This window comes from Lethenteron reissneri, chromosome 2 (assembly GCF_015708825.2).
Source record: "Lethenteron reissneri isolate LAM-NWPU_2019-01 chromosome 2, ASM1570882v1, whole genome shotgun sequence".
In the NCBI taxonomy this organism is placed as follows: Eukaryota; Metazoa; Chordata; class Hyperoartia; order Petromyzontiformes; family Petromyzontidae; genus Lethenteron; species Lethenteron reissneri.
Window position 1 is genome coordinate 14,537,920 of NC_083780.1, and position 18,434 is coordinate 14,556,353.

The 18,434-nt window shown below is 48.2% G+C and overlaps 1 protein-coding gene across 1 annotated transcript in view; it reads left to right on the plus strand.

Annotated features, from left to right (window-relative positions):
• The first annotated feature begins 3,628 nt into the window (after positions 1-3,628).
• Positions 3,629-18,434, plus strand: part of LOC133341907 (deleted in malignant brain tumors 1 protein-like) — a 49,763-nt gene continuing 34,957 nt past the window's right edge. Inside the window, exons 1-8 of the mRNA XM_061550733.1 lie at positions 3,629-3,799; positions 9,712-9,843; positions 10,848-10,865; positions 12,377-12,415; positions 13,282-13,593; positions 14,163-14,189; positions 15,157-15,174; positions 17,155-17,466. Of these exons, the coding sequence (XP_061406717.1) occupies positions 3,733-3,799; positions 9,712-9,843; positions 10,848-10,865; positions 12,377-12,415; positions 13,282-13,593; positions 14,163-14,189; positions 15,157-15,174; positions 17,155-17,466 (925 nt within the window). The 5' untranslated portion in view covers positions 3,629-3,732. The remainder of the gene's footprint in view (positions 3,800-9,711; positions 9,844-10,847; positions 10,866-12,376; positions 12,416-13,281; positions 13,594-14,162; positions 14,190-15,156; positions 15,175-17,154; positions 17,467-18,434) is intronic.

Sequence of the window (18,434 nt, forward strand, 5' to 3'; positions counted from 1 at the left end):
CAGAAGCGACCTGGCCACAAATGATAGCTCAACGAAGTGGCTCATCATCATCACCGGTGTGGAAATGTTTAGCAGCAGCCAAATACTCCACGTGACCATGGGGATGATGATGAGAGAGACACACGCAAATTTCAAATACACAGCAGGCGTCAGGGTCGGGATCGAACCCACGACCTCCTGCATACCAGGCGAGGTAGTTAACATCTCCTCGCCACCGCGGCGCCCCACTGCTCTAGAGGGATGACAGGTCAGTGGACCGTCTTCCTCGTGTTTCAAACGTTGCACGCACGAGGCGATGCGCGTGGCATTAAAACGAAGGCGAGAAGAATCCCGTTCGGCTGGAAAGGGAAAAGATGTGCTCACACGCACGTTCAGTATCATCATCATCATTGATTGTGACAGATGGATTGCCACCAGCGTCACTACGCAGTGGGCATTCGTGTAGGGGAACATTGGATTACATTATGTGCATGTTGAAACATTATCTCTGTTACGTAGCTACCTTTGCGGATTTGCATAAACACTTATTATTCGTAGTAGTTGTTGTTCTCAGTATCCGTGTACGAGCGCAAAGAGAAGACGTAGAGATTTACAGAAAATGTATTTACGTGTCACGCGATGCACGTGCTGCCACGAAGATGGGCCATTGGTCGAAACGTCGCCTCTTTAAAACGTATTCATACGCTTCCTCTTGTTAAACTCTCAGTTAATTTAGTAAAATGGATTACGATATAATTATGTTTATGCTAAGTGTCTGCAGGTGCTGTACAGCGCCTTGAGATCCTTGATGAATAGCTGCTAGAAACATGCAATTAGTATGCATTCTATTTAGAGCGCAGTGCTGTTGTTGTTGTTGTCTGTGCCAACACAGCAGCGGCGTCACCAACTAGTTTGTTGAACTTGGCAAGAGGCGTCATTCCGCAACGCAGCGGTGGAACGAGGACAATGGCGTTGACAGCCCCCATCGCCTGAGTTTCTCGTGATGGTAACGTACTTACCCGTACGTTGACATTCTTTCGCACCGTACGTAGCTAATCGGAGGTGGCGGTGGAAGGACGACAGTGAAGACGGCGATGGTCGTGATGGCGACTTGCCCCATCCTCCCCACTCCTCTCACCGCACCGCGTGGCTCTGTCCGAATCCCGTCCAGCAACTGTGGAATTACGTCAGACTCGGGGTTTCCCAAACTGCAGCCCTCTCGGCCTCACCATCACCACCGGGCGATTTCTTTCCACGTTTTCATAGTTTACTCCCCCCCCCCTCCCAATTCAAATGCAAACGAAGTCGTTTCACGCTGCACGCGCCCGATGATTGTTGAACACGTCCCACGTGACGCGCTGAGCAATGAACGCCGCCTGCGTCACGTGGCACACGCGCACGCTGAGATCTCGATCCTAGTGGGAATCGGCTCTCTATTGACGCAGACAGCGGTAAATTAATTGCAAGGTACACTCGAATTGGCCACGCTAAATTGTCAACATAGAGTTTGTGTTTGCGTACCGTACCTTAAGTGGATGTAAAATCTCACGTTGGTAAATCTCAACGAGTAACTGAGCAAAAACAAAACGTGGTTTATAATACTGTTGAATATGTACCACTTTTTCCAAAATTAATATTAAGAATAATTCGGCCAATATTTTTTTTTTATAATTGGTTTTTTACCCTTTTATCTGGCAACAAAACTGACACCTTTTTTACAAGGAGTCATGTTTGCATAGACCACAATACCTGCAGTCATAATGCAAACAAAAAACATAACTCTGATAATGTATGCACTGTCCTTGAAGTTGATTGGTCCACACGCGAGACAGCTTTCCTTAGAGCCTAGCCTCACATGGTGTTGGACCAGATGACGCCAAAAGGCGCACTGGCAAATGAGGTTCCAATGGTGTAAATGCTTAGCCCGAGCTCTCATACTCTGATGGTGCATTGTCTTTGAGTTGTGCATTGTCTTTGAGCAGGGGTCTGCACCACCGCTACACCGAGCCGCCGAGGTGCGAGTGAAACTAACAGAGATTTCAGTTATCATTCTCGAGCAATAGCGAAAACACCCAACGTCAACCCAACGTCAACCCAGCAACGAACGAGAGGATCGTTCATCGCCAGAGCACCCGGAGCCGGCTAGTGCGCACAGCCGCGTCGTCCATCACCGAGCACAAAGGTGCCAGCCACCAGCGCACGAGCTAACGAGCACCGCCGCGCCGTCAGAGCCACAGAGTACAGAGGGTGCCAGCGCCGAGCCCCACCGGGCGTCACCGGGCGACCGAGCCTCTCCAAGGACAGCATCGGGCCGACGCCGCTCATGAATAAATGAACTTTGATCTCGCAGCGAGAGAGAAAGCCGCGGCTCGCTGCAATCCACGCCGAGCCAGAGGGAAGCCGTTCGTATCCCCCCCCCCACACTCACAAATCCACGAAACACGCCGGCGTTACTCACGCAAGAATTTACCAAGGAGACTAACCCACACCATGGAATCAACCCTAGCCAATCATAAGAAGACCAATTATAAAAGTATGAATCATCAGCTGGCCGTGAAGGCATCGCGGCTCATCGCGTGATTAGAATAAGTCATTTATAAGTGCCTTAGTTTTTTTTCATATCTTTTTAATCGCACATACGACCAATAGATTCGTCGATGCAAACTAAACTCTTGTAATCCTCATCACGAATCTACACGTTTACAGAGAGAGAATATCGTGTCAAACCTGTTCCTTTGCTATAGAATCTCGCTTAAGAATTAATTAAAGCGGAGCCAGAAATACGCTCTCCCACAAAGAACACACGCACGCACTCGCACACCATTGTCTCAAAACATTTCGTTAAAAATGTAATCTTGCCGACGAATCTATTGACGTATGCTTTTGCCTTCGAGATATAATAATTTGCTTATTGCCTTTCGTATGACTATCGTTGCATGCCTGGTTTAAGACTCTACCTGTTGCCGGATGTGCTCGTTACGCGGTGGAATTAATGATATGTGCGGTTGAAAAAGAAAAAAAGCATTGATGGTTAAATGTGCTGCTCACTGAGAGAAATCTCCCCGATGGTACCGTGGATAATTCCGAGCTTGAGAGTTCGCATATTAGAGTGTCATATTTTTGTTTAGAGTTAAAATTGCTTAACACATAAGTGTTTTGAGTGTGTCTTTCCAAGTCCAAGTCTATTATTTATAAGAACTGTATCCTGCTTTGAGATATTAATTTGGAGACCTAACATAACATAAGCACACTAAGAGATAATCAATAAATGTTTAAGCAAGAATAATTGTTTTATCCAGATTGATAAATACGACAATGGGCAGCGAAGCTAAGCCTAATTATCATAACGGCCCACATTAACATAATCGCAAGCATTCACATAATTAATACGATTATCTCCATAAATTTCATAACCCGACATATACAACAATAACACTCAAGACGCACTGCCAAAGTCAAGTTCAGTGTCTCACTTCCCGCTACCACCACCATGGCCATCCTTATCAAGCCCCCATCATCTACCACGAGAAGCGACCTCGACTAAACTCCGCCCTCTAACCCGAACCAACAACGAAAAATGCAGCAGCAGAGGCGCGCTGTTAAAAGGACGAGGAAACCAGCAGCAGCAGCACGACAGAATTAACTCGTTCGACTCGAGGGTGACAAGACGTCCGTAGAGAGACTGGAGAGACGAGCCTCGCCAAACCCACGGCGCCTCCTCATCCTCATCATCATCATCCTCCTCCCGTCAGCATGGGACGCCTCTCCCACGCGCTCCTGTTTCTCGGCATCGTCGCGACCCTTTCCCACGCAACTTGGGGTGAGTTTGTGAGCGTCCATCGCGCCCTCGTTGAGGGTCTTGGTGGCGCACCGCGCGGTGACCTTACGGGCGTCCGGGCGTGTTCGCTGGCCACCCAACCCCCCTCTTGCGCCGTGCCGGATTTACGGTAATAGGTGCTACTCGCTCACGGCACTTGGCCCAAAAAGTTTGTCAAGGCTACATGGGGGATCTGTGTCTTTCGTTTTGTCCAGGGACGTGCCGGACTTGTTTTTGCAGCACGCATTTCACTTTTAACGCACCTTGCACTGCTAATGCTGTCAATAGTCATGACGTTGACCTCGGGCATACATGTTGGCATTATTACCGGAATGAATGCGTCCGGTTATTGTGAGATTTCGCAAGCGAAGTACGCAGCGTTTAAAGCCTGGGGGGGTAGCGCTTAGATGTGCGTGTGACCCGCGTGCACAAGCAGGTCGGATTGTCTTTGAAATCGATTGTTTCTATTAACGTTTTGATAAATGCATTGCCTTTGTACTGTTCGCCTCCTGCCGTTCTCTGGTCTGACACTGGCGGTGAGACAAGGTCACAGAGAAGACTGTCGTCTGGTGTAGGCCAATCAGTTTCAAAGACAATGCGTGCATCGTGATGAGAGCACGTGTGTTCGCGTGTTCTACTTCAAGTGCGTGCATCGTGATGAGAGCAGACTGTGTGCCTTGCAGTCGCTGTCGATTGGTGTTTGAACATCTTTACGCCTCCTCCTGTTTTGTTGCCAGAAAGGGTAAAGCTCTACTCTTTATTTTGTCATCAAATAAAATGCATTTGGCTTTAGTAACTTCCTCCTCTGCATATCGCGCAGCGCCAGGGCGCCCTCTGCGTGAGTTTCTCGCTGGGGTCGTGGTGGGTGAGTGGGTGCCAGGGTAGACTGCCCGTGTAAGACCTGCTTTTCCCTTTGTGCCACTTCCACAACTGGTTGCATCTTGCTAATGACAACCAGGGAGGTAAAAACCAGTCCTCTCCCGGCAATGAGGAGCACACTTGCGATGTAATTCTGCTCTGTACCTTTAACCGGCACAAACTGAAACCACTTTGTTTTGTTTGATTTATATAGATCAGTCACCTTAACATCCGTGTTCCCCTTTTACAAGTCAGATCAAATGATCACTCATCTTCGGAATAAAATGTCACAACGGTGATTCGACTGCCCTGTAGAAGAGACACAATCGTATATCCGATGTCAACGGGTTTTCATGTATCGCTGGGAGAACGCGGTCACAGTAACATTGATCACTGTCAAGAATGTTTGTGAGTGTGTAGAAGCTGGCGGACATACACTGCCATCTCCGATTGGCACGGTTGGCTGCGTACGGTGCGAAAGAAGTTAAACGTACATCATAACGGTGCTCTCACAACGGCCCGTACACAACACTCGCCGACACCTCTGTGCCCCCATGCACGTACATAATGACGATTAACAACGGCGTCTTTTATGACAATGCTATAGCGCAATGGTTGCCTTCCTGAAGAACACCGCGTTATAACGCGATATTTCTATAATAAACAATGTATAATATAGGGGGGGGGGGGGGGTGAAGCACAGTCCGCGGTAACGCGTGAGACGCGTACGCAGGCTTAGCAAAGACCGAGGCACGTGGGTAGCATCTAGAAGCATCCAGCAGCATCCCACTGCCTCGTGTGATGACGCTGCGCTGGACGACCGCCTATTCCTACTCGCGCGACGTGGTTCTGTTCACTCGATCGCATCCACGTAAACAATTTTTGTTTCCTAATATATTCATCGCGTTCCATCCAATTCGCGTTATGAAAACACCACGCGGCGTTATAGGAAGGCAGACTAGATAGAGATGTCGGGGAACATAGTTCAAATGTTGATAACCATACTCTTTGGGTCTTTCGGTAACCAACATGAACATTGCCATGGGTATTTTAATAGAGGAGGAAGCAAATGTCTGTAAGGAAAACCACAGCCACATACAAATTCAAGAAGCTACCGCTTTGCACAGGAATGCAACTTGCTCTCCCTGATATTGCCCATTTTTGTGACACACACACACACACGTGGATACGGATAAAGTTTCCTGAACGGATGCTTGAAAAATGCGGAGCTGTCCCACTTAAAATATGAAACAAGGGCATACAATAAGCAGCCGTGAGGGATTGACTTCCTTGTGGAAAGCATCACAGCCTCCGCTGTTGTGGACACAGATTAACAACCCAGTGAAAGTGCATTTCTGTCCATATCCGAGTTATATTTTCGAAGGCCCATCTTTAACCACAGCATTCTTGGTTTATTAGGCAGTAGACCCAGCAAATGGCTTCAGAGTTCTGTACAAAAAAACAACATCTCTAGTTAATCTATCATATCATGGGATGCAAGTAGGTTTCTAGTTTATTTATAAACGGGAGAGTCTCATCGGTCGAGCACAATGCAGTGGTTCATGCACCTCATTTGTGGTACAGATTCAACGCAGTGTATGATATAAAACAAGAAGAGGTGTTAGATTTCATATGCCTGCTAAATGTATCAGTAACTGTGAGCCTAACATCTACGTGGCTGATGTCGGGCTGATGGGACTCATTGACGTGAAGGTGTCACGCCAAGATGTCACACTTACATGGGCGGCACTTTGAGCAGAATTAATGTCAGCGTGGTCAATCCGATGAGGTGACACAAAACGCCGACTTTCCACAGTACAACAGAGCCGTGGCGAGCCAGCCTGGCACGGCTCTGGAGGTGCCAGCGTTGTATTTGCACTTCAGACGCCGAGCTGTTCCCGCTGCAATCGCAACTCGAGGGACGAGTCCAGACTCGTGGAGATTACGAGGAAGCGACGCTATATTCATGCAAAAATTTCTCTACTCGCTCAATTGGTCCCCCGAGCCAGATTCAGACGACTTGTGAGTTCATCATAGACTGGTTTTGCTGAAAGCTTAGCCGTAAATTAGCGAATATAAAATCACCTGTACCGTTGTGGCCTTGCGCTGGCTTGGCTTGGATGAGTCAAAATGTGCAGTAGAGAAAACATTTACCTTTTTGCCAGTATCAAAGTATGAAAAAAAAATAATAGGTTTCCTAACTGCTCACCCCGAGCTATAAATGCTCTAATAGTGACATTGTCTTTATGGTGTTCGCCTTTTGGCGTTCTCTGATCTGACACTGTTTGAGACTAGGCCTTAAAGAAGGCCGTCTCTTGTGTAGACCAATCAGTTTCAAAGACAATGCCCATTCATTACCAGAGCATGTCTTGTTTGTATGTTCACCACAAGTACCGTGTGTGGTTCATGCAGACACGATTCCTTGCAAAAGGTTTCTATTTGGTGTTTGAACATCTTAACAACCCCTGTTTTAGTGCCAGAAAGGGTAAAAACCGATTCTTCGTTTTTTTTCATACAGAGAAAAATTAGTTCGCCATATTGAGATTTGGCAGCCATCTTGGATTTGCAGACCTTTGTGTCGTCGAGTGACCTCGTGACAATCACGCCTCGTGCTTGCGTCGTCGTTAGACAATAACCCTCGCAGGCCCGCGACGTAAAAACGCCACTCATCAATCACTTTGGAAAGGAGAGGTCAACTTCAGTGGGAGGAGACCTGTGGCGTTGCATTCAAGGCAAGATTTGGAATCCTACAATATATATTTTTGCTGTGTTGCTATTATATATATCTGGTGCAACATAACTTTTTTAAATTTCGTTATGCATCCAAGCATGCATGTTTACCATCGTTTAGTAGTAACTATAATTTTGGTTTCGTTTTAACATGCAGACACACACACACACAATCTCTCCCTGACAATTAAACGACACTTGCAATGATGCCCCGCGTCTCTCCACGTGGGCTCAAGGTCGTTTAAGTTGCGGAGGCAGCAACGGGCGTGCGAGCGCGTGCGTGTGCGCGCGTGCGTGCGTGTGCGCGCGTGCGCGCGCGCGAGCGTGTGTGCGTGTGTGCGTGCGTGCGTGTGCGCGCGTGTCTGTGCGTGCGCGTGCGTGTGCGCGCGCGCGCGTGTGTGCGCGTGTGTGTGTGTCTGTGCGTGCGCGCGTGTGTGCGTGAGTGTGCGAGCGCGTGTGTGTCTGTGCGTGAGCGTGTGTGCGAGCGCGCGTGTGTGCGAGCGTGTATGTGCGAGCGGGTGTGTGTGTGTGCGAGCGGGTGTGTGTGTGTGCGCGCTATATTTAACAGCGCGCATCGTGTACACTCTGGTCGAGTGTGTGATAACTCGAGATATTATCCGGCTCACCTGTCAGCCGTTTACTGGAGAGGACAATGCAATTACCCCCACCCCCTCCACCCCCCATGCGTTACACAGACACGCGCCACCCCCCCAGGGGTCACACAGACACGCGCCACCGCGAGAGAACAAACCCGTGGCGCGTTGGGATCGCGAAGTCAGATAGAGGCGGGAGGTTCACTTCCTCCCGTCTCTCACGGCGGTTTGCTATTCGCAACCCCAGTCGCGTGGAATTCACGTGGCCCGTTTGGCAAGATGTTTGAAACATTTTAAATTCACGCCTGTCAAATCCATAGGGCTTAACCCCGTATTGTTGTAGGGGGGAATTGAGTTTTTAGGTCCATAGGGCGTACAGCCGTTTTAATTCGGGCGCAAAAAAAGATCACAATTTGTGATTTTTTTTTATGTTTCTCTCTTGTGATGGGACTTTGTAGGATGAACGTTGAGATGTATAAGGGCACGGGGTGACCAATAAGGTCTGCATTGGTCTGTAATAAGGTGGGGCATTGATAAAGCCTACGTGCTAAACTCGCTGATAACGGGTTGACAGGTATGCAGATCCCCGTCTTTTGAACGATATATAGCCCCACATCATCGGATACAGCGACATTGCATCGTGTGGTTCCACAATAATGACTCATCCACCGGTGGATGTAAACATTGCTGCTGGTGCCGCTGAAGTTGTGCCGTTGTTGACAACGACGGCCACATCACCCGGTTCCTGTTTGGTGGCCACTCACCGTGTGCGGCGAAACACCTCCACCATCACTCTTGGCTTTGTGGTGGTATGTACACGTAGTGGTGTCCAGGCTTGGTGGTGGTATGTACGGTGTGGTGACCAACTTGAAGCAGGGCTGCCTCACACGATCGGTGTTAAGTGCCCGATGAACCCACGGAGACAGCAGAAGAGCTCTGCAAAAATCCTGAACCACCAACTCATCACCAGCTATAAACTCCCTCGCCTGGTACACAGGAGGTCGTGGATTCGACCCTGATGCCTGCTGTATATTTGGAGTTTGCGGTGTCTCTCTCTCTCTCTCTCTGTAGCCACGTGGATTTTTTTTACTCCGGGTCCTCCGGTGTTTCCCTCCACGTTTAGAATCAACCTCACGCGTTTCGAGTCTTCGGCCGCTATAACATTTCCACACGACAAGCCTCTTCGTTTGGGCTATCATTTATGGCCAGGTCGCTTCGCAAAAAGAAAAACCAGAGATGTCGTAAACCTCAGTGGGCCTTACCGAGTGAAATAAAAAATTGATTTTTTAGTAGTTTTGGTTTAGCTTTCTCCGCAGCACGGGAAGGCCACCACCGCCAATGTCGCCGGGCCTGATGGTGGAGGAGGGGACTTCGCCCGGGCTACCAAAGCAGAGCATCACCACAACCACCACCACTACCACAACCACCACCACTACCACTACCACCACCACCACGACCACATCTGCACTTGCAGCCACCGTCTCCCACACACACACACGCACCAGCCGCTCGCTCGCTCGCTTTGCCACGTGACGGAACTTCCACCAAGGCCGTGCTCGAAGTCTCCCCCCCACTCTACCACCACCTCTGTGACCTCCACCTGCGAAACGGCGTTCCCGTTACGTCGCAACCCCAGCGCCGATCGCTCCACTTCTACGCACGACGTATCGTGGCGGTGACTTGTAAACCCCCCACAAAAGACGCGCCTCCTCTCTGTTTTGTGTTTGCCAACAGCGATCAGCTGCTCGAGCGACCAGTTTCGGTGCAGCGACGGGACCCAGTGCTTCCCGGGGAGCTGGCGATGCGACTTGATCGTGGACTGCGCGGATCGCTCCGATGAACGCGGCTGCGGCGGCAACGCTACGTGTGAGCTCTTCTTGCTGGCGGCATTTAGCCCGGCGTGAAAAACCTCCACGCGGCCGTCGATAGCGATGCCTCACGAAGGGCAGTGTATCGTAGGTGACGTTCCAGGCAATGCCCATTCCTTTCTGCACATCGCATTGTGAGCGCGGCATCACGAGCACAGAATGCGCCGTGAAGAAGGGGGTCTGGGTTATTGTCGAGACGTGTCGAGTGCAGTGCTCGCTTTGTCTTTTCCCGTGCACCACCGCCAATGCAGCAGCATCACAAACTCGCAGGAGACATCATCACAGCGATGATGATGATACTACACTCTTCCTCCGCTGCTCCTGACGCGGCTGTCTGCTGGGTTGACCACCTGAATGTGGAGTCGTAGTCGTTGCTCTGCCATGTACATCAGCAGCCATATCACAACAACAAGCAGCATCACCACATCATCTGTTTCGTGATTTCATCATAAATACAATTTAATCATCAATATGATTTGACCATGAGCAGAGTTTTTGTTTTTCCACACTGATGCAGTGGCTTGCATCTGGAGGGTGTGTGATGACTGAGTCGGCCACTAAAGGGTCTCGACTTCTTAGAATGTGGCCACCATCTCTCAACTGACTCGAGCTGATGCAACATCAATGTTCAGCATCTGCACCTCTAGGGATGGCCTCGCCTACACACAGAAACATTCGGCAACCGACTTGCTGATGCTGAATTCGCTCAGAGCACTTCTTTAGAGGAACAAAACACGTATATACTGGGCGACGTTTCGAGCAACGGCCCTTGTGCAGGTGCTATTCAGAAAATCCATAACAAATAAATGGAGGAAAATACTTGTATTCTTCTTTCGATTACTGTGAGGTTCACCATGCCCGCATCTAAATTCCAATGTATTTATTCTTAAAAGATTGTGCGGCTTAACACATCTGGAAACTGTTTCACTAAACGGACCAATGCGCGTGAAACATAATGCGGATGTTTGTTGTGTTTCTCATGTTCTCCGTCGTGCGGCTCAGTCCCGACCACTTCAATCGGTGAGCGACTTCACGCACCCGGCTACGCGTCACCTGCCCTGTGTGCGCTTAGCCGATTCACTCCGGCCGCGTGCTGACGTCACGCGTGCCTTAATGACAGCTCGCGTTCACCGGGCGGTCGGGTGGCTGCTGGAGGGCATTCGTCGTAACACATTCGCGCGGTGCTCCTTTGAAAATAGAAACAAACCAGGGACCCCCAGCGGGTCCACGCATGCTGGTGACGGCGTCACGCAGCGGCGGTCTGCACGCAGCCGCCACTCGGCCCACATCGGCAAATTTGCCTCGCCAGGTCGTCCCCCGCCTCTCTCGTGGCCTCAGGCTCCTTGGGAGGTGGCATCACTTCGCCTGCGACGGCCGCTTCCATCCAATTTGAGAGACTTCGGCAGCCCTATCGGGAGGGAGGTCAATCGCCACCACCGTCCCACGATTTTTTTGGGTTGAGGGAGCTCCTCCTTCAACGCCTCACAGACAGGCTGCACTGCACATCTGTGAAAGAGCTTTATAGCTCATCGGATTCCTCCAGTATGTATATACATGTTCTGATTCTACTCACAAATCTACGGATTTGATATTGGGGATTATAGATCCGATCACAATTCTTCCCCTGATGAACCAACTGTGATCACGGGCCGCTTAGGAGTTTCTCAGCAAGCAACTTACCCGCAAACAAAGACAAAGATCCCCCGTGTAGCCTTCACGGACTGTTGGGGCAAGTGCTGTTATCAGGCACATTATCTGACGCCTCACACTCTCATGCAGACACATTTGCTCACCGCCCCGTGCCCGTCTGTTGATCACTCCTGGACAAAAGTGTCGTGGCAATTGCATCACCACTCCCTCTACCGCGTGGAAGGTGGTGCTATCGCATTACGCCGGGGCATCTTATGGATAAACCCTAAACTAATTTCAGATGTTTGTTTTCCAGGCCGATTTTTCAGATAATATCTAAAAACACATCCCGTATAAATGTAATGTTGTATTGAAGACAGTCATAGGTAGCAAAAGAAAGGGAAGGTCTTGAGTCTGGACTTGAATGGAGGCAGGGGTTGAGAGTAGAATCAACGTCATGCGTTTAGATTGTTTGGCTGCTATACAATGACACATGATAAGCCACTTCGTTGAGTTATCATTTGTGGTCAGCTCGCTTCGAAAAAAAAGCATTGTAGCTCAGTGGGCCTTCCTGGTAAAAAAAAAAATCTTTAGTTTAGTGTGGATGGTTGAGGGTAATAGAGTCACAATCCTCAAGCACAACATGAGAGAAGGAGCGACCTCCTGTAGAGTCGAGGTTGACTGGGAGTTTCGATATAGGAGGATGCCTTGGTTGCTGGAATGGAAAGCATGTACGTATGTTGAACTTCTTTCGTACGTATCCAACCTTGCTCATCGGAGGTGCGGAGGGGATTAAAGTGAGATGAAAGGACAGAGCAGGGGTAGCAGGGGATGAGTCAATGGGGGACCAGGATTGCCATGACCAACAAAATCTTATACTTCTACTTATTTTATGTCTACAGCGTCATCATCTCCACCTTATCTTCCAACCACGTCTGTTGGTAAGTGCCCTCTATTCTGCTCACGTATGCAACACCTCAGTGTCATTGCGTGTCACTTGCATTCAAGCGATCCTGTAATCCCCATGTCACTCATGTCAAGGTCATAAGGAATGGCTTTGCTACCCTTCACTCGTTGCAAATAGTCACGTGATCAACTTTCACGCCATGAATGGGTTTTTTTCTCTCTCTTCTTCTGGACAGTTTTGTGATTATATAAACCACAGAGAACCTTTCAAATATACTAAGCATGCATAGCTGCGCGTTGCGTATTGAAAGTCGTGGGGACTCAACAGTGCCGGATTAAGCTCGCGCCGGGCCTGTAGCGTATGTAATGAAGGGGCCCTAAATATAAGAAACACACAAATATTAAAACACAATTTTTTAACTCGCATAGTAAAGTAATTGTATATTTTCATTTGCTATACGACCAGATAATTCGACAAATCACTAACCTTAAACACCAAGTCGTTCATAAAAGTTGAAGGCGGTATAGTGCTGGAGTAATCGAGCAAGTGCAGAATCACTGAACCGGAATTGATAGCTTGAAAGCATTTAGCGCGGGGCCCTTGAAAGTTCGGGGCCCGTAGCTATACATATGTAGTAGCTAAATCTTGACTTGAAGCTTTCGTGACTGCAGGAATCCATACTCTTTGGTTCTTTCGGTAAGTCACGTAGGTATACCGACGTGACTTTACCGAAAGAACCAAAGGGTATATGTAGTAGTAGCTACTTGCGCTACTAGGATCATCCGGCACTGGGGCTCCAACGGACAAACGCCACGAGCCAATGGGTCATCATCCCCAGCACGCGCACATCCGCGAAAGTCCCAAAACGCATTCTCATCGGCCCCTTCCCCTGGCACCCAGGCGCGCCCATCCGACTGGCCGCGGGCGGCGCGTGCCACGGGCGGGTCGAGGTGTTCCACAACGGCTCGTGGGGGACGGTGTGCGACGATCTGTGGGAGCTGCAAAATGCCCACGTGGTGTGCCGCCAGCTGGGCTGCGGCGAGGCGGTGTCCGCGCCGCTCTACGCCTACTACGGAGTGGGCAGCGGCCACATCTGGATGGACAACGTCCAGTGCTTGGGTCAAGAGACCGAGCTCTCGCACTGCGGCCAGAATGGCTGGGGAGTTCACGACTGTAGCCACAGCGAGGACGCTTCCGTCATCTGCTCGCAAGGTGTTTGAGGGTGTGCGTTTCTGTGTGTGTCTGTGTGTGTGTGTGTCTCTGTGTGTGTCTGTGTGTGTGTCTGTGTCTTTATGTGTGTGTTTGTATGTGTGTCTGTATGTGTGTGTCTGTGTGTGTGTCTGTATGTGTGTCTGTGCGTGTATGTCTCTGTGTGTGTCTGTGTGTGTGTCTCTGTGTGTGTGTCTGTGTGTGTGTGTCTGTGTGTGTCTCTGTGTGTGTCTCTGTGCGTGTATGTCTCTGTGTGTGTCTGTATGTGTGTCTCTGTGTGTGTGTCTCTGTGTGGGCAAGCCACTAGCGCTATGAACCCGGCGACTCGAGTTCGATTCCTGCTCACGGACAACACCGGTGGTGACGATTATCTGAACCGATCCTGGGCCTCCCCTAGGTCGACTCAGCCTCAAATGAGTACCCGGTGTTGTGTGTCGTAAATATCGCCACCGGAGAGACAAAGGCGGCCGTGCGTGGTGTCGGCCACCCACCCCCTCGTGTGACCCCCCTCCCTGCCAAGGCTGTCTCCGCTGTTTTCGGTGACGTTCGTCTCTTCTCTCGTCCTCCTCTAGACGCGTGGGCTGCGTCAAGCACGCTGTGTAAGATCACGTTACAAGATGCATGCACAACACATTTTTACAACACCACATTTGCACAACACCACATTTTTACAACACCACATTTGCACACCGTCACATACCACGTTGTTTAGGACTCGCCTCGTGATGTTGTGCTGTCTGTCGTTGTGAATCGCTGACGCCTGTGTGAACAAAGAGCTTCACAGCTCATCGGATTCCTCCTGCAGTCCAAATAAAGATCCCGATTCTGCGATGTTGATTTACACAGCCTACAATGGCAATACTTTCTACATTAATCGAAGTGATTTGAGTACTATTATTCGTACTTGATTGTGTGTCACATTGCGTTAGCGCCAACTGTGCACCCTACACTACGCGACACGGCAAATCAATAAGCGCTGTCACGTCAACAACCACAACAACCACGCTGCTCGCTAAAGCCCTGCACGAGTTGAGTTCAACTCACGTACCGGGCACCCTTTGAGAATGTGTGTTTTATTGTCTGGGTCAACCGGGCAGACGCAAACTAATCTCGATTTGAAGCTTTCGTGACTACAGGGATCCATACTCTTTGGTTCTTTCGGTAAAGTCACGTAGGTAGAAAATAAAATAAATGAAATCCCGACGTTTCGATCGCAACACAAGCAATCGTCATCAGGTTGAACAGATACAGCAGGAGGACTGTTGACATTGGAGAAGAGCTGCTGCAATAACAGTTTATCTCGGATGTTGGTCGATATAAACTCTTGTTGCAGCAGCTCTGACGGTCGCTTGTGTTGCGATCGAAACGTCGTGGTTTTATTTATTTGATACCTTCGTGACTTTACCGAAAGAACCAAAGAGTAGAGACGCAAACAACACCAAGTGGCAGCTCTTGAGAGCGATTAGCGGTTTTTTCGTCACAAGCTGGACACACGCGAAGTTGATGACATTTGTGTTTTTTTTTGTTTCTCAAATGCAATGTTTGCGCGCACAACGGCGGGAGCAGACACCACAAGCACCACAGGTGAGATATCTCTCAATTATTATCATCATCATTATTTCACTCACGCAGCGCAGACGTGACACATTTAGCACCAATCACGCAATGCGCACAAGAGCCCAATTTATATTCACAACCGCGTTGGAGCGCACACATCAACGCATCGGGCGTTCATTCACAAGTTACTTTAAAACGCAAACAGATGTTAATTTAAATTCTGCACTCGTTGATAACCTGCGTATGTGTTTGTCTTTTCAATGTCTTCATCATCATCGTCTGGAGCAGCTACGACAGGTAATCCGCGACGCGACTTCGTGCACAAGTAGAACTATATAGAGTTAACGTGGCTAGCGGTAGCATGTTCTTGCTTAGAATAAGAGAAACGTGTTCACACAAAAAAAATCCCCACAACTCTTATTGGTGCCATAAGAGCCCGAGAGTTCAATATCGAGTTGGCAACTCGTCAAAACTCCGCGTTTACAACGAAGAACAATCACGCTCGTGCATGGACTCTGCAATTCTCAAACACCGTCACGTCACATTTGCTTTTGGCCTTAATCTGTTCAAATTCCACCGTGGTTTACTCGTGTCACACACATTGCTTTGTAGCAGGGCGCTGATTTTACTTTTATTAATTTTAATTAAAATTTTTTACCTACGTGACTTTACCGAAAAAACCTAAGATTATGAAAAAAAAGCGCTGGCCCCCTAGTCTGGATACGCGGCCACCTGAAGGGATCTCAGATCTAGTTCCTTGACATTTTCTTCAATGGACCTTTTTAAAACATGTGGGAGGCTTAACATTTATTCGTCAGTTTGTATTCTCTGTCTCGTAATTAATAGATGATCCATTCAGCAGACAATTTGGGACAAGACAAACATAACACATCTAAATATGGGATGTTTTCCCACGAAATATATACTTTTAACTGGGAACACGTGAATGAGGACTTCTACGGACCGCCTCCGGATTTGTTGTTCTCTGTAACATTGACATTGCGTTTTTGTGTATCTCTTTCAAATGTTCTGAAGTCCGGCCAACCACAGCCAGCGGTAAGTGATGTCTTTCTGCCCTCAGGAGTGCTTCCTTATTATCCCGAGTAAAACTTGCCACTTGCTAAGACCTTCCTTCAGTAAAAAGTCTTTCTGCATTGCTGCTCCGCGTTTCTGGAATACAGCCTGCTTCTCCCCATGCAATCCACCCACCGACATTATTTTGTAATATTATCATCATATCCCATTTTATAAAAATTATTATGGTGGTATTAAATATTATAAGCTATTTAAATGTATCGTTATGAGCATCATTGTAAGTATGTTGAACTTCGTTCGCAACGTACGTAACCAACCGTGTGAATCGGAGTTGCGGGGGAAGGAAAACAAACTAAACATAAAACGCATTTATAAAAAAACGAGTTTGTCAATCTAGACGATTTAAAAGTGTGTATCTCCAGTGGCTTCCTAATACTGGAAGGAAGAGCGTTCCAGACGGCCACAGAAGCGCATCTTAAAGCGTGCGATGCAGTGACATTTTTGTTCAATAATATGAACAGTACATTTTTAATGATTACATATATTGACATATTGGCGTAATATTTAAATACTTGAGTCATGTCCTGCTCTTAAATGTTTGCTTTGGGTCCTGATAATTAAAGGTCAGAGGCCTTACCAAAACAAACCAATCGAGATAGTTTATTTTTTATTGAAACCAAAGTTAAAGTTGCTTAAGACTAATATCTGTTCAGAATACAAGGACGTTGATTCAAAGTCTAATTTGGGCTCTTTGAGGGTCACATGACGGTGTAATTCCATCTAAAAATGCCAATGTGTCGGATGTATTATCAAAAATCCATTATTCAACTTCAGCTTCAAATCAAGATTATTTCAACTGTTGCGATCCTCCACGCGATAATGGGACCTCTGCCTCTGGATTGTTTTGATCAGAAAAAAAAACACTCACAAGCTGACATTTGTCTCATGTCCACCCCTTTGTTTTTGGTCCAGATTTTCTAATCCGGCTGGCCGGAGGAGGCACATGCCATGGCCGGGTGGAGGTGTTCTACAACGGTTCATGGGGCACGGTGTGCGATGACATTTGGCAGGGTTCTCATGCCGAAGTCGTGTGCCGTCAGCTGGGCTGTGGCTATGCCCTGTCTGCCCTGCAAAGCGCCTACTTCGGGGAGGGCAGCGGTAACATCTGGCTGGACGACGTCCAGTGCACTGGCAACGAGTCTCGGCTCTCCGAGTGTGGCCACCCTCCGTTTGGCATTCACAACTGCGGCCACAACGAAGACGCTTCGGTCATCTGCTCGAACGGTAATCCCCCCCCCCCACCCCTCATGTTCATCGTGTCAACCTTTATATATACAGGGTGCTTCACACAAATGTTTACACTGATATGGGACTATTGTTTTTAATGGAAAAAGAACGGATAATACACTCAAATGAGTACCTGGTGCGATGTGTAAACATTGCCACTAGGGAGACAAAGGCGGCCGGGCGTGGTGCTGGCCACCCACCCCCTCGTGTGCCGTGCCGCCTTCATAGGTGCAACTCGCTAACAGCACTTGCCCCAACAGTCTGTTGAGGCTATACGGGGGATCTTTGTCTCTAAAGATCCCCCGAGTCAATTACACTCGTTCTGATATCCTATAAATCTACAATTCTATGAATATCAACGATATATATTCCACATCTCCGTTGAATAAAAATACTTCCCGTATCTACAGGCTCTTAGCTGTTCTTGTAGATGGGGAAGTCTTTGATTTAAGGGTTTGTGTGACCATGTGGATGCTGTAGGTTTTTAAATGATACATATGTGTCCTCTGGGCCATTGCAATTCAACAAAAGCATAATAAAATATAGAAGTATGTACAAAATAGTAAAATTACAACAATATATGAGAAACATTGGAAAGTTCACTTCGGTGCCATTTGCGAGGATGGGAATATGGTAGACTATATTCTAATCATTGCACTTCATGTGCCGACAATAACCCACACACACACAAAATGTTTGTCCGGACCATGCCACCTGCATTTGCAGCGCATTTGTGTGTGTGTGTGTATGTTAAGGTTAGTTTTATATGACGTGTTTTCTTTTTTTGCTTTCTCTGCAGATATGTGGGCTACTTATAAAACGGGTAAGATATTTAACCTGTTCTGTAATGTTTGTATTACCGAAATAAAATATAAATTAACGTGCGTCTTAATTAGAAATTAACTTTTTCCCATAAGCCCTGTAAAAAGATGTACACCTACTACACGGTAATAATAGTCACCTTT